This window comes from Pleurodeles waltl, chromosome 12 (genome assembly GCF_031143425.1).
Source record: "Pleurodeles waltl isolate 20211129_DDA chromosome 12, aPleWal1.hap1.20221129, whole genome shotgun sequence".
Lineage (NCBI taxonomy): Eukaryota > Metazoa > Chordata > Amphibia > Caudata > Salamandridae > Pleurodeles > Pleurodeles waltl.
The window spans coordinates 251,060,382-251,084,976 of record NC_090451.1 but is presented as its reverse complement, the minus strand read 5'-3'; the positions used below and the strand labels follow the sequence as shown (position 1 = coordinate 251,084,976).

General features: G+C 48.0%; 1 protein-coding gene across 1 annotated transcript in view; it reads right to left on the bottom strand.

Annotated features, from left to right (window-relative positions):
* LONP2 (lon peptidase 2, peroxisomal) overlaps positions 1 to 24,595 on the bottom strand; it is an 885,840-nt gene that overhangs the window by 75,037 nt on the left and 786,208 nt on the right. The window contains exon 13 of the mRNA XM_069217806.1: positions 865 to 1,072. Coding sequence (XP_069073907.1) covers positions 865 to 1,072 — 208 coding nt within the window. The remainder of the gene's footprint in view (positions 1 to 864; positions 1,073 to 24,595) is intronic.

The following is a 24,595-nucleotide window of genomic DNA, read 5'->3' as shown; positions in this document are numbered from 1 at the left end:
CGGATTAACACTCCTCCAAAGTTAGAATAACCCCCTTTATTTGTTAAAAAATGCCTTACCAAATATAACTAGATTTAGCAGCCCAGAAGGTGCCATGTCGTTCCTGTTATTTGATCAAGAACCACATGTAAAAAAACGGTCTTATTAATTGCAGAAAAATTGGCAAATAATTTAACAGAGAGGGAAGAAGGGTGGAATGGTGTATTATAACAACTAAACAATGACCTTAAAGTAGTTTTTTCCAAACAATATTGGTGCACTGTAAAGAAACTGACCACAGGAGGTTTATGTCACTTTCAGGGCTAAAATTTACAATTATACCACAATCTAGCCATTACTGAACACCCTTCTTGCAAGACCCATCGTAAGGGTAATAATCTGCCTAAGAAAACAAAATGACTGAAGGGAAAGAGAAGGAACAGATTAATAAATTAATATTGTGAAAATCTTCCTTGCTTTCTCCGTGTGCTACAATTGTATATTTAATACAGTAAGTATTCATATATTTTACTTACTTTTTCAAGATACGTCTGATGACCAACCATGTTAACAAAATCTACACAAAACTGAAACAGATCAGGTACCCAAGACGTAGGTTTTGTCCCCATTATTCTTTTCATATCACCACGTTCCTCTGAAATCCAGGGAATAAATGTAGGATACATTTTATTACCAGTAAAAGAATACATTTTCTGGCTATGATGGCTACTTAACACATTGTATTTATTGATTGTCACCTTTTACGGACACGTGAGAAAGGCGAATGACGCATCCAACTGCAGTTTGTGGGTTAAATGAAATATTGAGCGTGTGTGCTGTGTCTATGTTTATGCTGGATGTTTTTGTTGGATCGACTGTACATACCATTTTTTAGCTGGTACATCTTTGCATTGCTGCGAAGCCAACTTATTGCAAGATGTGCAGACTCCTTCATGACATCACCAAGCTGCCCTGTTAGAGTAAGCTGGCCCTCTCCGTCCATACGACTGGCTTCCACAAACATGATCTCCCCTCCTAAAGGTGTCCAAGCTAATCCAATTGCCACTCCAGGTTGATTCAGACGTTGAGATACCTGCAAAATATTAACAAAAACATAGGACCCGTATATTGTGTGCTGATTGCTCGATTAACAAAAAACATACTAACTGTTACCATTGAACACATTCATATTCAAATATTTAAAACACTCCTATAATAAGTACTTCAATGATATTGGGCCGCAAGATTGCTCAGTGAAGCATTCTTATCTAGTATAATGTAATTTTTAAGAGCAAGGCCAGGTCAGCGTTCTTCCTTTCAGTACAATAAAAGTGAGCACCACGTCCACTTGAACTACTGCAGAAGCCTTCATAGGCTTCTCCGAAGAAAGCACTCAATCAATACTCCAAAGAAACCACAACTTGTTTCTTGTCTGGTCTAAAGCAACATAATAATATGATATCAACAAGAACATCCCTTTATTATCTTCTAGTAAAATAACTTTAAAAAACCTTTGTCTCGTACACAATGCACTCAATGAGCATTGACAAAAGTTCCTTGTCTGATACCAATTCAAGAGGAGAGAAAAGAGGTAGAATCCACAGGCTATGCTGTAATTAAATGGCTAGTTTGTAAAGGAAAGTGTCATTTCCCAAAAGTGGGAAACACTCCCTTATGACCACAAAAGAAGACATGGTTAAGTATGTGTGGGGTAGACATATTTGGCAATATTAAATCACAGTAAAACTATAAGAGCATGTTACTTACCTTCGATAACGCTTTTTCTGGTGGATACACTAGCTACCTGTGGATTCCTCACCTAATGAATTCTCCCCATGCGCAGCATTAGACGGAAAGTTCTTTCCAGCTCTGCACGTCGGCGAGTACGTCACAATTGCCCGACTCCACGCGGCTCCGTCTGATGTCATCGTGGCAATAAGAGGCCCTCGCCGGCGTGCTGACGTCAGTTTACGCCACTTTTTACGTGCCTATGAGACGAATAGGTGAATATTGACATTCCATACACTTGATATCCATATTCAAGAAAACCTTTATAGAAAAGGTAAAAACCAATAAAGGTAACAGTATCAACACATGTTCGTATAAATTTTACACAATCATGAATGTATACCAATACATACAAATAGAACCATATATATATATATACCCTCATAATGCAGAAACAATCAACTATACATGTACACACCCAAGGAAATCTCGGTATGAGGTATGACCAGACAGACTACGGGAAGGAGGGAGGGACCGTGAGGAATCCACAGGTAGCTAGTGTATCAATCAGAAAAAGCGTTACCGAAGGTAAGTAACTTGCTCTTCTGATGGATACAACTATCTGTGGATTCCTCACCTAATGAATAGAGTCCCAAAGCAGTACAGCCTCAGAGGTGGGAGTCTGACTCATCATACCAAGACCGCGCAAAAAGGCCATCCCCCCTCATCTCCGAGTCCAAGCGATAGTGGTTTATGAAGGAGTGGAGGAACGCCCAAGTCGCGGCCTTACAAATGTCTACCACTGGAACACCTCTAGTCAGGGCCGATGTGGCTGACTTAGCCCTGGTGGAATGGGCTCTTATTCCATCAGGAGGATCTTTCTTCGCCAATGGATAGCATATCTTAATACAAAGAACGACCCACCTGGATAGCGTTCGTTTGTGGACGGCCTTCCCCTTCCTCTTCCCCACGTATCGGACAAAGAGTTGGTCATCCAAGCGGAGCTCTCTCATCCTGTCTATGTAAAAGCTGAAAGCTCTCCTTGGGTCCAGTCGATGGAGCCTCTCCTCCTCCTTAGATAGATGTGGAGGAGGATAGAATGTCGAGAGAGTGATAGACTGTCCCAAATGAAAAGGGGTCAGTACCTTGGGGAGGAAAGCAGCACTGGTCCTCAGTACCACTTTGTCCTTATGAAAGGTTGTAAAAGGAGGGTGAACAGAAAGAGCTTGAAGCTCACTTACACGCCTAGCAGACGTGATGGCCGTAAGAAACACAGTCTTTCGAACTAAAAATCTTAAAGGGCAAGAATGAAGCAGCTCAAAAGGAGAACCCATCAAAAAGGTTAAGACCAGATTTAAATTCCACTGGGGCATGAGAAACGGAGTGGGAGGAAACCTATTGGTAAGCCCCTTCAAAAACCTCAACACTAAAGGGGATTTGAACAAAGAGGGTTGATCAGGAAGACATAAAAAGGCTGAGAGGGCAGAAAGATAGCCCTTAACAGTAGCAATGGCACAGCCTTGCTGTGCCAAGGATAATGCAAACCTCAATATGTCCGACAAATGGGCACTTAAGGGATTAATTTGTCTCTCTCCACACCAATCAACAAATCTAGCCCATCTGCTCACATAGACAGATTTGGTGGAGTGTCACCAGGCCGATAAAATAACGTCTACCACATCCAGTGGGAGAGAAAAAGAACTCCGGTTGCCCCGTTCAATCTCCAGGTATGAAGGTGCAGGCTCTGGAGGTGGGGGTGTAGAAGCCGCCCCTGCGACTGCGAGAGGAGGTCTGCCCTGAGAGGGAGACGGAGCGGAGGGCACAGTGAGAGTTGGAGAAGGTCTGTATACCACATCCTTCTTGGCCAATCTAGAGCTATTAATATGACTTGGGCCCGGTTTTGGCGAATCTTCCTCAGAACTCGAGGAATCAAGGGTATGGGAGGAAACGTGTAAAAAGCAACTGGCCGTTCCAAGACATCTGAAATGCGTCCCCCAATGCTTCCTGCACCGGATACTGAAGGCTGCAGAATAATGGGCAGTGCGTGTTCTCCCGAGTGGCAAACAGGTCTACCTGGGGAAACCCCCACCTCCGGAAGATGGAAAGGACCAGCTCTGGATGAAGACGCCACTTGTGATCAGCCGATAGTAGCCGACTGAGACTGTCCGCAAGCACTTTTTGAACCCCGGCTAGATGGTTTGCTATTAAGAAAATCCGATGGTCCTCTGCCCAGGACCAGAGCCGCAGAGCCTCTCTGCAGAGAAGATACAACCCTACTCCTCCCTGCTTGTTGATGTACCACATCGCGGTCATATTGTCCGTCAAGACTTGTACCGACTGACCGTGAATGGAAGGGAGGAAGGACTTGAGAGCCAAACGTATCGCCCACAATTCCAGCAGGTTGATATAAAGGACCTGCTCCACTGGAGACCAACGACATTTGATCTCCAGGTCCCCCAGGTGAGCTCCCCACCCCAAAGTGGAGGCATCTGTTATCACTGTGGTCACTGGAGGCGACAACTAAAACGGCTTTCCTTGACACAGGTTGCCGACCATAGCCCACCATTGAAGATCCACTGCAGTGTCTCTGGAGATCCTTATCGACTCCTCGAGATCCCCTTTGTGCTGAAACCACTGCCTCCGGAGACACCACTGAAGAGCCCTCATGTGCCAGCGTGCATGAGTGACCAACAGAATGCAAGAAGCGAACAGACTGAGCAAACGAAGGACCTTGAGGACTGGACAACCGCTCTTTCTTGAAACATTGGAATCAACGCTGAATCCGCTGTGGTGGAGGAAAGGCCCTATTCAATGTAGTGTCCAGTACTGCCCCTATGAACAGGAGGCGTTGAGAGGGCTCCAGGTGAGACTTGGGCATGTTTATCGAAAAGCCCAGACTGAACAACAACTGGGTTGTCATCTGCAGATGATGCAGCTCAAGCACCGGAGACTTGGCTTTGATCAACCAATCGTCCAGGTAAGGGAATACTGCTATTCCCTTCCTCCTGAGGTCCGCTGCAACCACCGCCATCACCTTTGTGAAGACTCGAGGCGCGGAAGTAAGACCAAAAGGAAGAACCGCAAACTGGTAGTGTTGTGACCCTACCACAAAACGGAGATACTTCCTGTGTGACTTGAGAATGGGAATATGGAAATAAGCATCCTGCAAGTCGACCGACACCATCCAATCTTCCTTGTTCAACGCCATAAGTACCTGTGCTAGAGTCAACATCTTGAATTTCTCCTGTTTGAGGAACCAATTCAAAATCCTCAGGTCCAGAATAGGCCTCAAACGACCATCCTTTTTGGGGATCAGAAAATACCTTGAATAGCATCCCTGACCCCTCTCCTGCTCGGGAACCAACTCCACTGCACCCCTAACAACAGGAGATGATCTTCTGAACAAAAGGAAGGACGGGGAGGGAAGGGAGGAGGAATCTCCCGAAAGGGAAGGGCATAGCCTTTCCTTACCACACTGATGACCCAGGAATCGGATGTTATCGACTCCCATATGGGAAGAAAAAGAGACAACCTTCCCCCTACCGGAGACACATGGGATGCAATGGTTCGAGGACTAGGGTTGCTTTCCCTGTTGCATCCCCCCTGAGGAAGAGGAAGAGGTAGGGTGCTGCTGTTGGGTGGCCCCTCTAGTGCGGACTCTACCCCGCCCCCTAAAAAATCTGTAAGGGAGACTCGAAGGCTGCCGGCCTGCCTGCTGCAATCTCCCACGAAAGGACGCTCCTCGTCCAAATACTCTAAGCCGTCTAAAGGACCTAAAAGGGGGCGAAACAGCCTGCAGGCCCAAGAATTTCACTGTTGCCCTACACTCCTTAAAGCACTCCAACGCAGAGTCAGCTTTAGTGCCAAATAATTTAGCGCCATCAAAGGGCAAGTCTAAGAGAGTGGCTTGGACATCCGATGAAAACACAGACGTGCGCAACCAAACATGATGTCTGGTGGCGATGGAGGTTCCCATGGCTCTAGCAACAGAGTCCGTGGTGTCCAGTCCCGATTGTATGACCTGCGTCGCCGCCGACTGGGCATCCGTGAGGAGTCCTGGCAAGTCGTGGGGCATATCTGGCAACGCTGCTTTAGCTGCATCCATTATTGCATGAATGTATCTGCCTAGGAAACACGTAGCATTAGCTGATTTAAGTGCCATGCTGCATGAGGAGAAAACCTTCTTGGTAGACTGCTCCATGAGTTTGGACTCCCTGTCAGATGGCACACCAGGGAAGGAGCCAGGAGCAGACCGCGAAGAACAAGACACCTGCACCAACAGACTCTCAGGAGACAGATGTTTGGAAAGAAATTCGGGGTCCCCAGGCGCTGACCTATACCGTCTGGCCACCGACCTGTTCACTGCTGACGAAGAAACAGGCTTTTTGCAAACCTCCACTATGGGATCCATAAAAGCTTCATTAAAAGGTAACAACGGATTCGCAGGAGCCGTGGCAGGATGAAGCACCTCCGTCAGGGTATTAGTCTTGACCTGTGTCATTGGAAGTGGGAGTTCTAAGAAATCAGCAGCCTTCCTGATGACAGAATAAAATGAGGCTGCCTCCTCAGTATATTCCCCTGGGAGGCCAAATCCCGCTCCGGGGAAGTATACAGCCCACTGGCAGTGTCCAACCCCTGAAAGTCACTTAGGGGCTCCACAATCTCCCCTTCCTCAAGGAGCTGTCTCTGATATTCTCTCTCCTCCAACAATCGGGCCTTTCTTCGGGACCGCAATTTCGCCTCCAGCCCCGGCGTCGATAAAGAGTTGACCGACGTCGGAGAGCGGCACCGAGAAGGTGTCACCACACGATCTCCGGACCCCTCCGACGCCGGAGATGGATCCATCGGCGCTGTGGACACTCGATCTCCCACCCATCTACGCCATCCGACTTCGGGACGCCTCCATCTGAATAGACACCGGTGTCGAAGGTCTTTCTACTGACGTCGACTGCTGCACCGCCGGCACTGGCGCCGGGCTAGTGTCTCCTGCCGGACAGAATGGCATGAACGGCGTCGGTCTGTACGGAGCCGGAGCGCCTAAACTAAATGCCAAGGGACCAGTGGGGCCAGCCGGCGCATCACCTTCCGGCGCCATGCTCTGAAACATAGCAAGCATGGCATTAAGGAATGCCGCTGGATCCGTCCCCGGAGCAGGGAAGGCAGGATGCTCCTGAGGAGCCGGGCTCGAATCCTGAACATTCGGATGCGCCGGAGATGAGTGATGACTCTGAGGCTCCACCACCTCAAAGACCGAGGGCGCCGGCGAAGATTGCGGAGTCAAAGGCTGAGGAGTCACCGTCGGGCTGACCTCCCAGGACTTATGGCACCGGGCAGATGGAGACCTCGACCTCGACCGGCTTCCTCTGGAACGACGCTGGGAGTCGTGATGGCCCGCTTCTTATGACTCTTCGCCGACTTCCCCGACGAAGACCTACGGTGCCTCCTCTTCTCCTTTTTAGCTTTTGCTAAAAATAGTTTGGCTTCACGCTCCTTCAGAGCTTTGGGGTTCATTTTTTGGCAAGAACCACACTCCTGGACGTCATGGTCCGGGCTTAGACACCACAGACAGTCGTTATGCGGGTCAGTGACTGACATTTGACCTCCGCATTCCCTGCAAGGCTGGAACCCTGACTTCTTCGGAGCAGACATCTCGAAAAAACACAAAGTATCCCTTTCAACAGCAAACGATACAAGAGCTGGAGAAATAACCGTTATCGAAGGCAAGGAAAAAAGGGAACTGATGTCAGCACGCCGGCGAGGGCCTCTTATTGCCACAATAACGTCAGACGGAGCCGCGTGGAGTCGGGCAATTGTGACGTCCTCGCCGACGTGCAGAGCTGGAAAGAAGTTTCCGTTGAATGCTGCGCATGGGGAGAATTCATTAGGTGAGGAATCCACAGGTAGTTGTATCCATCAGAATTAGAGATACATTCATAATGTTAAGTGAGATTTTATTATGGAAATTTCATAGTTCCTTGATGGGTGATTAGACAGCCAATGCATGTTTCGCCCGTTAAGTGGCATGAAGGCCTGTGGCTTTTTCAAGACAACAATAAGGGAAGTCAAAAAAGATGTGGTACTACATTTTCATCAAGGATAGGATCTTACAGGTAAAGGCAAATGGTCCAGAGTTCAAAGGGCTGTATCAAGCTGCATGTCCTGTTCTATGTCGGAAAGGTTCAAAAGAGGCCTCTGCAGTACAAAGCTACAGACCGCAAAGGCAAATGCAGTCAATTATAATACATTATTTGACACCAAAATGCCAAAAATCCATTCAGTATAACTGGAGTTATACAGTTTTACCATTTAAGGTAAAAACTAGAGCCTAAAAGATCAACAAGCCAAACACAGACATCTAGATGTGTGAGACTTGGTCAAAGTCGAAAAATATGGCTGACTGCAATGGAGCATTGTTCATATACAAGGGGTGGATTAGGCCCGGTTGGCATTTACCTTCAGAATTAGAAGAAATTACAAAGAAAATGTTCTGAGAAGGTAAAGTTCAGTGGGGCAAGGCTGCAGGCGGTGTCCGAGGAGGGAGCACTGTCGTTGGAGAGCTGCTGGACAACGACACGGTGCAGATTTAGATGTTCGGACTTAGGGGGTCACTATGAACATGGTGGGATTCCCCGCCGTGTTCATGCTGACGGTCTAAACACAGACCGCCAGCCTGTTGAAGACCCCGCCGGCCCAATAATGAACATTCCACTGGGCCGGCGGGCAGAAAAATTGTTTCCACCAGCCGGCCCAGTAGAATTCTGGCCTGGACATTGCCGACGGCTCCAAATGGAGCCGTCGTCTATGCCGCAGTGCGGTGGGTACAGCAGCACCCGTCGCACATATCACTGCCCTTAAATCGAGCAGTGACCTGCGCAACGGGGCTATGCACGGGGGGCCCTGCACTGCCCATACCAACTGCATGGGCAGTGAAGCGGCCCGTAGGGGTCCCCGGGGCACCCCTTCAGCCAGCCTTTCCGTGGTGGGGTAAAACTGCCAGGGAAAGGCTGGAGGAACACAGGTTCTTTATCCGGAGGGCAGCGCTGTTTGCAGTTGTCGGATAGAGAACTCCGCCATCGTCAGACTGCCTGGTGGCGGTGGCAGAGGGCCGCCTGTGGCGGTCCACTTGTGTTCGGAATATGGCGGTCCAGACCACCATGCCGGTAATTTCCGCCACTGCCAGCATGGCGGACCGGACCGCCATGTTCATAATGAGGGCCTTAGTCTCTTTTTTCGAAGTTGAAAATCTCCAGCAGGATGAGGCAGGAGGCTGTAGACGAAGAGAGTTCCAGGAGGCTGCATACTCTTTTAGCGAAGGACCGCTGAACAGAATTTGCTCCTCCAGAGAAGAACTTAGTGGGAGCTACTGCAAAGTCACACCAACTGGCGAGGCATCTCGGCGGGATTGACAAGCAGGCTGGTCCCAGTCTTCCCTTGATTCTCAGGGCAGTTTTTAGCTGAAAACTTTTTAAGTTCCAATGTTTAAATTTTCGCTATGTAGACACCTTTAACACCACAACTAAGCATCCAGGACTGGAGGGGCACCACTTGGGGAGTTAGAACTTACTCAGGCTGGGTACAGATGCGAGTTCAAGATGGAGAAAGTCTGTGATGTCCCTGTGATGCTGAACAGGAGGCCAGCAAACTAGCCTTTGGAGTCACTCCGGTAGTCCTGATTTGGAGTGAAGTGATGAACCAACAGTCAAGCAGCAAGGCAGGCCTCTGATGGTTCAAAACAGGCTTCAGAAAGCAAAGCAGTCCTTCTAGTCGCAGCACAACAGTCTTGTTGAGTACACAGCAGGCTATAGCAGCAGGTAGTCCTCTGGGAGTCCTTCTGCTGGTCCAGAAAGTGAAATCAAGAGTGGGTCTGAGGGTCCTATTTTTATACCTGGTGCCTTTTTCTAAGCACAGGAAGCTTCTGGAGGTTTCCCTTTGCAGTGCTTGACATTTCCTGACTTCCCTACCCTGGACCCAAGCTGGCTGCATGAACAAAGTAGTGCTGACAAGTCCTTTGTGTGAAGTCAGGGTACAGCCCATTCAGCTGCAAGTGGAGCTGTGCCAGCTCCCCCACTCCTCACTCCTGTCAGTAGCCGGCCCATTCAGGCACACCCAAGCCCTCTATTGTGTGACTGTCTTGGAGGTATTCACAAAGTACACAGAGTTATATGTCCTAGGTCAGGCTGCAGGGAACAAATGGAAAAGGGCAGGAAAAGGCCAACTATGTAAAAGTGGCATTTTCAAAATTGTAATTTAAAATCCAATGTCACCATTAAAGAGGATTTTTAATGGAAATGTCATAGATACCAAACATGAAATGCTTATCTGTTCGCAATGAAAAGTTAGCACTTATTGCACCTAATAAGGCAACCCAATGTTATCCTACGGGAGAAGCAAGCCTCACAGTAGTAAAAATGTATCTAGGAGTTTTTTTCACTAACAGGACTTGCACAATGTAATAGTACATTTCCAACCTTCTAATAACAAGGTACCCTGCCCTGTGGGCTACCCAGGGGCTACCTTAGGGATGACCTATATCCAATAAAAGGGTTGTTTAAGGCTTGGTAAAGTGGCTATATTGCCAAGTTGAAGTGGCAGCTTAAAACTGCATTCATACTGAAATAGCAGGCCTGGGGCATGTTTAAGGGGGTACTTAAGCGGGGTGCACAATAGGTGATGTAGGCCCACTAGTAACATTTGATTTACAGGTCCTAGGTATATGGTATTCCTCTCCACAAGGGACTTGTAAGTAAATTAAAGCAGCCAATGAGGTGTAAATCAATGTTACCATATTTAGGGGAGTGAGAAGCAGTGCACACAGTCCTAAGATCAACAACAATGAATTTTTTTAAAAAAAATGCAGGGACAAAACAGAAATTTGGGGGTGACCTTCAGAGGGCCTGGTCCAACCAACTATCACCATCAGCTAAAGATCTGGGACTTTTAGAATCTTTGTGCTCTGTAGCTTCCAAATTGAATTTGTGCTGCATTAAAAGTGGTGACATTTATCTCCTCGTGCTAGGTGTGCATTGATTAGTTTTGCACAAATATATGATAAAAAACACACTGGAGTATTGCCCACAAATAGAGACTGCTCAGGGAGACTGAGGAAGAGGAAGATCAACCCCGCACAGATTATATGCATTATGTTTATGTAGGATAAAGATTTGTTTACATGTCTGTGTATGACCATGTCCTCATGTTAATTAAGCATATCTTACTTTATTACACATGCATTTCTTACTTTATTTCAGAAGTCTCTAATTATATCTGCTTTCTGCTTGTCTCTCACTCTCTTTCATCCCTATTGTAGGAAGCTGGCCAGGTGTGTGGTGGACACCTATGGTGTTGGTACCATATACCAGATCCAGGTGACCCCTTTTAGTGAATATATGCAGTGTCTAGGAAGCCAGAGCTCTCTAGAGGTAGCTGTGGAATGAGCAGCCAAGATATATCTAGGAGACATGCAAAACTTATGCAATACCACAGTAGTCACACAGCAACTTATCACACATAAAAGAACCACACAGTGTTACAAAAATAAAGGTACTTTCTTACAGTAACACTACACTAGAACACTTACAGGCTGTCCCCACAACTGGAGGTAAGTACATACTATATATATATATATATATATATATATATATATATATATATACATACACATACATACACACACATACACACACAGTAATGATTAGGAAATGGCACAAAGAACAAAAAGCATTGACAAGAATTAGTGAAACAAACCATATTCTAAAATAAAATGAAGTCTCCCACCCAAGGATATGGAGTCGTTAGAGGGAAGCTGGAAGAACTAGGGACTCCAAGAGTACCTGAGCGACCAGTCGACCAGAGGTAAGTACCTGGTCTTCCCAAGGACTAACAAGATGACTTAGAAAAAGGACTGTGGAAAAATAGGACCAGACTAGAAGAAACCAATGGTGGCTCCTAAAAAGAAGAGGACCTGAAAAAGAAGGGGACAGAGTCCAGTCCACAATGGAGTGTCTAGTGGGGGCAGGAGCCACTACCCTCCCTTCTGTAGATGAAGATCCGGGTCGACAGGGTAAGAACAAGACCAGCTGTTGAGCCCAGAATCTGAACAGAAGTCCTTGGAGCAGTGCAGATGATGTCCCATGTTGGTCGTCGGGTCTCAGATGGTCAGTGGTGTAGGAGAACCACCAACAAGCCTTGGCAAATGCAAGAGGAGCAAACAAAGAGTTGCATGGCTGAAGAGGCCAGGGGACTCGACAATTGGAGGGGAGTCCAGGCTGACCCTCAGCAGTCGGGGAAGCCAACAGACCCAGCCGCAGCCCCCACAGGCAACCCAATGGCATCAGGCACAGTAAGTCGCAGTGAGGCCCAACCAGCACACCTGGAGAGGAGTCCCACGTTGCTGGAGCAGCAGAGAGGAGACTGTTCTTGGCAGGATGAAGTGCTAGAGGCCGGGAGTACTTGGAGCCTGAATATCCCTTGGAACAGGAGACAAAAAGCCTTGGGAGCTGCAAGAGTCACAGTGCACAGAGGTACAGTCCTGCAAAGACAGGAAAGGGCTCACCATCTCCCAAGTGGGACAGCTGGCAGAGAAGACCAAGGGGACCACTCCAGACCACTACCTGTGATGCAGGATCTACGCGGTTCCAGGGGAGTGAACATCCTTGCAACCGGACGTCATTGCTGTAGGTGCCTGCAGATACAGGGGAGTGAATCCTTCACTCCAAGGGAGAGTCCATCTTGCTTCTTGGTGCAGGCTGGAGTATTGCTGACCCTAGAGGATGTTCAGCCAGCTAAATGTTGCAGCTGCTGGAAGGAACCGAAGAAACAAAGCTGCAAGGCGAGGTCGTCCAGGGAGTTCCAGTCTTGCCAGATCCTGCAGAGTCTAGTTGCGGTTCTATTGGCCAGAAGTAGAAGTAAACGATGCAGAGGAGTCCTCGTGGAGTCTTGCACGTCAAATCTGGGGACCAACTGCCAGAGAGTCCCTAAATAGCCCTAAAAGAGGGTTTGGTAACCCAGCAAGGTGATCACCTAACAGAAGGGGGTCTATGATGTCACCTACCTAACCTGGCCACTCAGATTCTCACAGGGGGTTCTGCACATCTTGGTTTCAAGATGGCAGAATCGAGAGGCCACTTGGAGGAGCTCTGGGCACCACCACTGGGGTGGTGATGGACAGGGGTGTGGTCACTCCCCTTTCTTTTGTTCAGTTTCGTGCCAGCGCGCTGGGGGTGCCTGGACTGGTGCACACTGGCTTCTGCAAGGGGGGCACTAAATGTGCCCTTCCTAACAACCTGGTGGCTTGGGGAGGCTACCCGTCCCAAGCCTTGTAACACTTATTTCCATGGGAGAGGGTTTTGTCTTCCTCTCCCACAGGAAATCCTTTGTTCTGCCTTTCCCTGCTTCAGCTGGTCGAGTAGCAGGAGGGCAGAAACCTGTCTGAGGGGTGGCAGCAGCGCGAACTGCCTAGAAAAACCTAGAAGACTGGTAGGAGCAATACTGGGGGGGTCCTCTAAGGAGCCCCAGAGTGCATGGAATCATACAACCAATACTGGCAACGGTATTGGAGTATGATTCTGACATGCTTGACACCAAACATGCCCAGGTTCGGAGTTATGTCCAGTACACGGGTAAAATGGCTTCTCTGCACTTACAAAGTCCAGTGCACTGGAGCTAGAGTTCCTAGGGGCACCTCTGCTCATGCAGGGGCGTCCTCACACACAGGAACCTGCACCCTGCCCTCTGGGCTAGGAGAGCCTATCATAGGGGTGACTTACAGTGACCTGAAGTAAAAGGGTGCATGCACCTTTTCATGCAGGCTGCAATGGTAGGCCTGCAGACACATTTTGCATGGGCTCCCATGGGTGGCATAGTACGTGCTGCAGCCCATGGGGAAAAGCTGGTGTGGCAATGCCCTGGGTACCTAGAGCACTGGGACACCATCTGTTCCCCATGGGCTGCAGCATGTATTATGCCACCCATGAGACTTACAAGGGGGCATCAGTATGCCAACTGTATAGTACACAAAGGTAGTAAGTAACCACAATTGGAGGGAGAGAGCACAATCACTGGGGTCCTGGTTAGCAGGATCTCTGTGAAAACAGTCTAAGCACACTGATAGGCAACAAGTGGGGGTAACTATGCCGTAAAGAGGGTACTTTCCTACACCTATTGCTTAATTTGTTCTACTTAAAGCCATTTTAGAACATACGGTTGACTAATCATTCTTTTACTCACAGAACGAAGTAACTGACTGGACTGGTAGTATATTGATACCATTATTGATTAATTTATCTGATTTAAACGGTCAATTTTTCAGATGGCAGTCAAGATTAGGTCTCTTTGAAAACAAATAAAACGTTTCCCAAAAATAAAAGCAGATTGATACACGTCTAGCCAAAAGGAGACTGATTAAATAAGAAAGCAAACACGAGCTACGCTGAACCTACGAAGAATGAAAACGAGAACATAAAGTTTGCAATGTAAGTGGAAGACTTGAAAAGGTATACAGAGCAGAATACCGTATAGGAGAAACTGGCCAGTATTTCTATTGCATCTTTACAATGCATATGTGAGTGCACATTTTTAAGTTGGGAACAAAAAAACATATATCTAACATGTTTCCATGAAAGAAAAGTAAAATAAATAAAAGCACAAGGCCAATTGGCGAGTAGCAGTGAATCTTTAAAACGGGCTAAGGCATCCTAACAGAGAGTAATTCTAGGTAAAAAAAAAAAAAAAGAAACAAGCAAGACACGTCACCAAAACCTAATGGAAACACAAATGGAATCATAATAACTATGTAAAAAGACCATCCAAGCAATGGCAAACCAGGAAAAACTAATGAAAACCAATGTTTGATGGGGCTGTCTGTGCTTTTCTACGTTTTTGAAGAAATTAGGACGTGAGGTAATGTAAAAAGCCTAAAGCTGTCCACAGACCTAAAAACGAGGTCTCAGCTCAAACTAGAAGCAAAAGGTAAAATTCATCAAAAGCAACTCCAAGAAAAGTAGACTAGGAAAAAGATATAGTGATAAAACAGCCAGAACGTAAGCTTTTTCTGAATGTGATTAAACTTTGCACAACTTGCAGTAAGGAAGCAGAATCAAACCTTTGTGTGTAGCCGCCACAAAGGATTTATCCCCAACGGTCACTGGTCTAACCAAACCAGACACCACCAGGTTAAGCTGAGAGCCAGAATAGAATGTTGGCCACTTGGACTTGGCGTGCCACAAATCATGGATGTTTGAATAAACGGTTTTATGGACTATCAACAGGGGCTCTACTCTAGATTGGAACAAAATGCAGTATTCTGAGTGACGGAGAGATGTGAGTTCAACTGGTGATACCTACTATTAGCCTAGTCACAATGTTCTGAGCTAGCTGCAGCTTAAAGAACAAGTTAACTTACCTTCGATAACGAAGTATCTGGTAGAGACTCTATCTAGCTGCAGATTCCTGACCTTACAATTCCCTGGCGTCAGCTTCGAATCCGGAGTTTTTTGTGAGCAGTACCCTGTGCGCGCGCCGTTGGACGGCGTTGTTCGGATCCGTGTGCGTCGATCAGCTCCGCGTGCGTCGTCAGCATCGTTGGAGTCGTCTATGACGTCACGGTTGTCTATATAGACGCCGTCTCGGCGCGCGTACGTCAGTTTTTTTCCACAACTTCCCGCACCAGAAGCACCGTCATGGAAGAACCAACTAATACACTTTTAACCTCTTTGACTGTTTGGAGAAAAACACTATCATGCCTGTAAGAAAGGCAAAAGTTGCCAAAATGAAACATATATATATACATATATATATACATATGCATATGAGAAAAAAAATTCCCAGAGCGGGGAGGCTTGGGCGGGTGTAAGGAATCTGCAGCTAGATAGAGTCTCTGCCAGATACTTCGTTACCAAAGGTAAGTAACGTGTTCATGTGATAGAGGCTTCTAGCTGCAGCTTCCTTACCTTAGAATAGATACCCAAGCTATAACCCATGGTGGTGGGTCTGAAGTAGATTTTTTTTTTTTTTTTATATAAGGATGTCCTGCAAGACAGAACGGGCAAAATGCCCCTCTCTCCTCACCTGGCTATCCAGGCAGTAGTGCTTCGCAAACATGTGCAAAGAAGCCCACGTTGCGGCCTGACATATGTCCACCACCGGTACGCCACGTGATAACGCAGTGGTAGCAGCTTCCCCCTAGTGGAATGAGCTCTCAAGCCCTCAGGAGGCTGCTTCTTCGCCAAAGCGTAGCATATTTTTATACAGAGAACGACCCAGCGCGAAATGGATCGTTTCTGTACTGCCCGACCCTTCTTTGCACCAAAGTACCCCACAAAGAGTTGGTCGTCCACCCGGAACTCTTTAGTGCGGTCAAGGTAGAACGATAACGCTCTTTTTGGGTCTAGTCGATGGAGAAGCTCCTCTTCCTTAGAGGGATGCGGTGGTGCAAAGAAGGTGGGCAGGGTGATACTTTGACCCAGATGGAAAGGTGTCACCACCTTGGGGAGAAAAGAGGCACAAGTTCTTAACACCACCTTGTCAGGATATATCATTAGATAAGGAGGTTTAGAAGATAAAGCCTGCAGCTCACTCCCTCTCCTGGCAGATGTTATTGCCACCAAAAAGGCTGTCTTAATAGTGAGCAGCCAGAGAGGACAGTTATGCAAGGGATCGAAAGGAGCACACATAAGGAAGGTAAGAACCAGATTAAGATCCCACTGGGGCATAACGAAAGGCACAGACGGGAACAGATGTACAAGCCCTTTCAAAAATCTCTGTACTATAGGTGATTTAAACAGAGATGGTTGATCAGGCAACTGAAGAAAAGCCAATAAGGCTGCAAGATAGCCCTTGAGAGTCCCCAAGGAGGGACCCTGCTGGGCGAGAGACAAAATAAACAAAAGGATGTTAGACAGAGAAGAAGAAAGAGGATCAATAGACCTGTCTGAACAATAAGAAACAAAACGATTCCAACGGCAGGCGTAGATCGACTTAGTAGAGGGACACCTGGCTGCCAGAATGACATCACAGACTTCGGGAGGGAGGTCATAAACCATCAACTGTCGCCGCTCAATCTCCACGCATGAAGGCGCAGGGTTGACAGGTTCGGGTGGAGAACCTTCCCCTGCTGCTGCGACAGAAGATCCTCCCGAAGAGGCAGCCTGATTGGAGGACCGATGCTCATTTTGAGAAGCTCTGGATACCAAACTCTCCGTGCCCAATTCGGAGCCACAATGATTACTTGGGCCCGGTCGTTCTTGATTTTCTTGAGAACTCTGGGCAGAAGTGGTATAGGCGGAAAAGCGTACAGGAGGCCTGAACTCCACTCGCGACGAAAAGCGTTGCCTAGCGATAGCCCCCTTGGAAACTCCAATGCGCAAAACTGCTGGATTTGCGCGTTCTCTGCGAAGGCGAACAGATCTAACCAAGGCTCTCCCCACTGCTGAAAGGGTCCTTGCACCACCTACGGATGGAGACACCATTCGTGATCCTCTAAGCATTTTCGGCTGAGTTCGTCTGCTCTGGCGTTCAGAGAACCTGCCAGGTGTTGAACCACCAGGGTCATGCCCTGCTGTTCCAGCCATGTCCAGAGACGTAAAGCCTCTTGACAAAGGGTCCACGACCCCACACCGACCTGCTTGTTGCAGTACCACATTGCGGTAGTGGTGTCCGTGAACACCTGCACCACCTTCCATTTCACAACAGGAAGAAATGCTTTTAATGCTAGCCGAATCGCCTGAAGCTCCAACAAGTTGATGTGGAGCCCGGATTCCGCCAGAGACCAGTGACCTCTGATCTCCACCTCCCCCAGATGGCCGCCCCATCCCAGGAGTGACGCATCTGTCACTACCGTTAGATCTTGTTGGGGAACGGAGAGGGGTCTGCCCTTGACCCATTCGCAGTTCACTAACCACCACTGCAGATCTTCCGCAGTCCTCTCCGAGATCTGAACCACGTCGGTAAGATTTCCCTGATGCTGTGCCCATTGGAACTTCAGGTCCCACTGCAGAGCCCTCATGCGCCATCTGGCATGCTTGACCAACAGGATGCAGGAAGCCATGAGTCCCAGCAGCCTCAGAGTCTGTCTCACTGAGATCCAGGATAAAGGCCGAAACATCGGAATCATAACCTGAATATCCTGAACCCGCTGATCGGGAGGATAAGCCCGATACTGCACTGTGTCCAGAACAGCTTCGATGAAAGAGAGCTTCTGAGAGGGAGTCAGGTGTGACTTCGGCACATTTATAGTGAACCCCAGCGAATGCAAGAGGTACGCCATCGTCTGGAGGTGAGTGACGAGAGCCTGGGGCGTAGAAGCCTTCAACAGCCAATCGTCCAGGTAGGGGAAGACTGAAATCCCTGACCTGCGCAAATGAGCCGCCACCACCGCCATCACCTTTGTGAACACCCAAGGGGCACTGGTGAGACCGAAAGGAAGCACGGTAAACTGAGTGTGCTCGTGTCCCACCTTGAACCGCAGGTAACGCCTGTGGCTTGGCAGGATAGGAATATGGAAATACGCATCCTGCAAATCCAACGCTACCATCCAGTCTCCTCGGTCTAGGGCAGACAAAACCTGAGCAAGAGTGAGCATCTTGAATTTCTCCTTCTTGATGAAGAGATTGACGTCCCTTAAATCCAAAATAGGGCGAAGGCCTTTTTTCTGTTTGGGAATCAGAAAGTAGTGTGAATAACAACCACTGTCTACTTCTGATATCGGGACTCTTTCTATGGTTCCCTTGGCCAAAAGAGCCAAAACTTCCTCGCGGAGCAAAGCTAAATGGTCCTCCATCAGCCATTCCTTTGTCGGAGGGATAGAAGGAGGGAAAGACTGGAAGGGACGAGAGTAGCCCTTCCGTATGATCTGCAGGACCCACTTGTCCGTGGTGATGGAAAGCCAGTGAGGGAGATGAAAACGAATCCTTCCTCCAACTGGACGGACGTGATCCCACAGAACCACACTAGGAGGGCTTGGGCGCAGTGGAGGGGGGCTGTGTGGCGGTCGACCTCTGGCCAGACCCTCAGACCCTCTGGGTCTCATGGTACCATGACCACGTCCTCTTCCAGGATGCTGTGAAGCCTGAGGACGGTGGCTAAATTGTGGCTGGCGTGGCACCACGCCCCTCCCGAAGCCTCGGAAGGGGCGAAAGACAGACTGCTGTCGTGCCGGCATTGAAAGGCCCAAGGATCTGGCCGGGGCTCGAGAATCCTTGAACCTCTCAAGCACGGAGTCTGCCTTTTTGCCAAAAAGGCGAGAGTCATCAAAGGGCATGTCCATCAAGCTGGACTGGACATCCCCTGAAAAACCAGTATAACGTAGCCAGGCGTGGCGACGCAGGGCCACTGATGATGAAATCGCTCTGCCCAGCGAGTCGGTCGTATCCAAGCCACACCGGATTGTAAACTTGGCTGCATCTCTCCCATCCTTTACAGCCTGGGTGAGAGTGTCTTGTACGCCCTCCGGGACCTGGGGCAGCACTTGCGCCACCGTATCCCATAAAGTATGGGAATAACGGCCCAATAGGCAAGAGGTGTTTACAGACCTCAATGCCAGGCTGGAGGAAGAAAACATCTTCTTCCCAAGCTGATCCAGCCTCTTGGATTCCCTATCCGGGGGAGCGGAAGGGAAGGCACCACGTGAAGTAGAGGCTTGGACAACCAAGCTCTCAGGAGTGGGGTGTTGTGTCAGGAAACTAGGGTCGCTGGGAGCAGGTCTATGGCGGCGGCCGACCTCCCTATCACAGGAGCCCCTGTGCTGGGTTTGGACCACGTACCCAGAAGGACGTCTGTAAGAGCCTCATTGAAGGGCAACAACGGTTCTGATGTTGACACCCCCGGCTGAAGCACTTCTGTCAGGATATTTGTCCTGACTGGCATCGTAGGCAAATCTAGGTCCAAGACCTCAGCTGCCCTACGCACCACCATAGCGAAAGAAGCCCCCTCCTCCGTAGCCACATTAGGAGGAGAGAGCATACCAGTATCTGGAGATGTGTCCAGTCCACTGGCCTCCCCTAGATCCACATACCAGTCCTGCTGCAATCCTGATTCTAAAGGGTCCTCAGACCCCTCCCATTCCTCTCCTGCGTCTGGCTGTTCCAAATAATGCTCAGACAATGATCTGGGCCAAATCGGCTCCGTCGAAGTCGGAGTCGACGTCGTACGACGTTGCTCCGGCTCCGGATCATCCGGAATAAGGATGGGGCTGCCACCGGTGGGCGCCGGTGGCGGAATCATCGACGTCGGACCCGGCGCCGAAGGAGGTCGACTGTGAGAAACCTCCGCCGGCCCAGATCCATTATCGGATCCTGAGGTCCCCAACGGCACCGAGGCCGAAGCCGCCGGCGTCGAATCCAAAGGGGCCTCTGCTGACCCCGCAGGGCCCGAAGACCCACCCGAGGGTACATCCCGCTCAAAGACGAGACGCATGGCCTCGTAAAATTCTTTCATTTGAGCAGGGGTCGAGCCAGTCCCCGGAAAGGGGGGAAGACGCGGAGTCGACCCTGGCGACGGCTCTGCAGAACCGCGCTCGGAACGTCAACGTTACCTAGACGCCTTGTCAGTCGATGGGCGTGGCGAAGACTAAGTCCGCTTGGACTTCTTCTTGTGCCTCTTACCTTCTGATGACCTCGAATGCGAGTAAGAGGACTTGGGGCTCCAGAAGCAGTGCCGCAACCTCCTCCTACTGCCAGACCGTGACCTCCGCGGAGTCGCGCCCACCGAAGACGAATGTCGGACCGCAAGAAGCTTAAGGGATCTCTCCCTCAAGGCCTTCGCGCCACGGTCCGACAATCGGAGCATGAGGTGGAATCGTGGTCCTTGTCCAAGCACCAAAGACAAACTCGGTGCGGATCCGTCACCGACATGGTGCGATGACACGCACCACACGGCTTGAATCCTGTCTTTCTCAAAGACATGACTCCAAACAGTCAAAAAAACGTTGTCAAACCGTCGAAGCAGGGTAGCTCTTTCCAAAACTGCACTTAACCGGCGCGGAAGGAAAAGAACTGACGTACGCGCGCCGAGACGGCGTCTATATAGACAACTGTGACGTCATAGACAACTCCAACGATGCTGACGACGCACGCTGAGCTGGTCGATGCACGCAGATCCGAACGACGCCATCCGACGGCGAGCGCGCAGGGTACTGCTCACAAAAAACTCCGGATTCGAAGCTGACGCCAGGGAATTCTAAGGTAAGGAAGCTGCAGCTAGAAGTCTCTATCAGATTAAGATTTTTCCGAGTGCCATCGGATACACTACTTTCCATATTTCTAATTTCATTGAATTAGGAAGTCTACTACGGCAACACAAAACTATAAGTTGCTAAAAACCTACTTCAGGACTTTAAACTGGAGAAAACAGGCTTCAGAAATTAAATGAGGGCTCTATGTAAATGCCCATATTTGAATCTTCTTTTGGAGGGGGACGTGTTCCATGACCTATGCCTGAACAATCTTCTTTAACGTGGAAACATTCACTGTGGTGATAAGAAGCTTCACTTGGTATGACTGAGCGTTAGAAAAGTATTTTGACATCTGTATCTGTCTCAAGGTAAAGTAGTAGACCAAATTGATGCCTGGGTGGAACTGAGAATCTTCCTGTAGATCCTGATGTTTTGACACCTCAGAGATCAGCTGGGTAAAAGTTGTAGTGAGACACTGGGTGTATGTTAAACAAGAGTAGGATAGTAGGGAACACCAGTAGGATAGTAGGGAACACCACATTTGAGTTTCCTGGGGTGGGAACTGCTAGGAGAAATGGTACTCGAAGGGTACCTGCTTTTAGCCAATACAAGACAACTCCAGTAAGTCCAAAGTATCACTGACAATTGTGTAGAAAGTTGAAGATAAGTCTAAAAATATCAGATCTTCAAAACATTGCCATCAACCAAAATAGGTAGATTATATAAAACTGACAGCACCACCAATTCTGTGTTATGGCCTTGTCTGAAAGGAGTTCAAGAGGTCAGTTTGATACACCAATGTTTGCAACTAGGCAAGACACACTGACACTAATAATTATGCTGAAATATATTTGCAGTGAAGGGCATTCGATATTTAGTTTGTTAGTCCTCATTGACGATTTCTTTTTCTAAGCAGTTCACCATAGGCCGATTTTCAAGTGTTGGGTACCACCCTTGCATCAAACAAAGTGTTACATCACAAGTCCAACATCCGGTTGAGAAGGGTTTCTGTTATTTCACAATGTTTGCTAGATACTGACCTCTGGGAGAGTCAAAAAGGAGTATCCATAATCACCACTCTAATCTGTACTGCTGTCTGTGAGGTTTATAAATCTGTTAAGCATGCTCGCAGGTTGGTGGGCGGTGGTGTGTAATGGCAGGAGACTGGGACTATCTACCTGTACAGTTAAATAAATAATCTGCTAGGCAACTAGCACAAGGATCAAGGAAATGCTTTCCTTAAAAAAGTGTACCACGTCTTCACATAACTGATTTGATGGTATAGGGACAGCTGACCTGCTCTAGCAGATTGCAGTGCACAATTAAATAGTTCCTTAGAAGAAAGAGTGAAACTACTGATTTGCTTAGAAAAATATGTCTTTACCTCACAAATGTGACTTTATAAATGGCATCTAGGGTGACAAATGTTCTCTTGTCCTCTGAAGCATAGAAACTCCTACACTTTTGCACTGTCTCATTGACCTCTACCTTGAGTTTGAACAGTTCATTAAAAAAACAGGAGCTCCTTTTAGGCTGCGAGGGGAGCCTTTTTATGAGTTTGTCATTGGCAGGATTTGATATGAGAATGCTGGAGGACCATTACAAAACACATCAACAAGGGCATTAGGTCCTACTGAGGTGATAATGCACTTAGAAGCAACGTCTACATGAGGCATGATGGCTTCCAGACTAAACAGTCTCTTTAGTTAAGTCTGGTAGTGGGGGGGACGGGAGCTTGGATTTGCCTTGCGAATAGTGACCCAAAGCGTTAGGCCACGAGAAACAGTATCAGGAAATGTTGCTGTGATCTGCTAGCTCGAGGAAACAAATGCACAGGTTTAGTAAACTTTCACTGACAAAGTCTGCAGCCTCTACTGTGAGGACTTCTCACCAAAAATACTGATCTCCCAGTATGCACAGGCTCCCAGTCTGCTTGGGAGCGCCCTGGCTGTGCACTCCCACCAATCCTAACCCTATTCTAAGCAGCATCAGGATTGGCGCAGGGCAGGCTGGGAGCCTGTGCTTGCCTCGCCAGCGATATGGAGAAGCAGAGGGGCGGAGCGGAGCGGGAGCACAGGTAAGTGGGTTTTAAACATTTTTTTTTAAAAAGTTTATTTAATTTAATTATCCCCCTGCACGCGTGCCGTCCCACCCCTTTCCATTAGCGTGAGCCGCGACTCAACTTTTCCAGTCTAAATAAGCCTGCCCCCTCAGTAACGGCCTACAACTTATCCACAGGAGCATTAGGAAGGCTGTAGATAAGGAGAACGTATAATGGCTGTTCTTTAGTTTAATACAAGAGCACAAGGAGTTCATGCTAAGGAGCACTATCTATCTGTTCAACTGAATAAATCAGAGAGGTGTGTTACAATTGCAACAACTCTTTCTGTACTCTTGAGCCTATCTTTACTAAAAATCTTAAAGACAGAGAGAATAAACCTGTCAATGATCATTGCAGATTCAAGAGACCCTTAAGGACCCACATTTCTACCATAGCTTTAGGTGAGGTCATTTATCTTCATAACTGAACCTCTGCCTCCATTTGGATCCCACTGTCTTGCGGCCTCGGAAACCCAACGCCGAGCTGCCAGCAGGAGCAAAGGATCTTCAAGCTAAAGTTTTTGTCAGCATTTATGGTCATATGCAGATGAGTACATCAACCAAAAAACATGTTACTTACTTGTACACTGTAGTTCTCCAGTATTAGTGGCTGCAATTGATTCACATACTTAACCAACTCGCCATTGAGCTGGAAGTCTTATGATATTTGTAGCAAGCAGTAACATGCTAAATGTAGCCTTCTTACATCCTACGAAAGGAATCTAACTTCAGCCAATCAGGCAACAGTTCAGAGACCGCCTATCACCTCAGGTGGTAATGTAAGCAACTTGGTTGTTAGTTAATTGTCGGGGTGACTAACCACCTTAAGTAACAAACACAATTCTTGTTCAGGTGAACCAGTAAAGTCACAAAATTATCCTCAGCCCAACCCCCTGGTAGCTATGGCAGCAGAGCAGATAGGCTTAGCTTAGGGGTAACGTGTCAAGTATTTATGCAGTACAAAAACAATAAGGTCAAACACAACAACATAAAAAGTACATTTCAATAAATAAAATGACACCAAACCAAAATAAACATAACAATAAAGGGAACCGGTGAAATGGATTTTGAAGGTCTTAAATAAAAATAGCACCAAAAAGCCTTTAGCGCTGCATGCTGTCAAATGGTAGCGGTAGCTAGATGTGATTTCAGGCCATTTGTGATGGAACATGGGCTCGACACAGGAACAAGGTTGACCCAGTCAGAGGAGTTACCTTGGGACTTAGGGCCTAATTTAGAGTTTGGCAGATGGGTTACTCTGTCACAAACTTGGACGGATATCCCATCCCCGTATTAAGATCTCCATAGGCTAAAATTGAATCGTAATACGGTGGACGAAATATCCCTCATGCTTGTGATGAAGTAACCACCTCTGCCAAACTCGAAATTAGGCCCTGAGTCTCAAAATTAGAAGTCCAAAGTCTTGACTGGGACAAGGCAGCAGGCTGTAGCCGAGGAGGGCTCCAAGAGATAAAACAGCGGTTACTCTAAGTCCTGGTGAAGCTGCTGGCTTTTGGCAAAAAAGCTTCAAGCATGAGAAGTAGGAATTTTGTGCAGAAAAGGTCCCTCACCTGTCAAATACTTTTGTTGCCTTTAGCCCGTGAAGATAGCTTTCTTTGCACT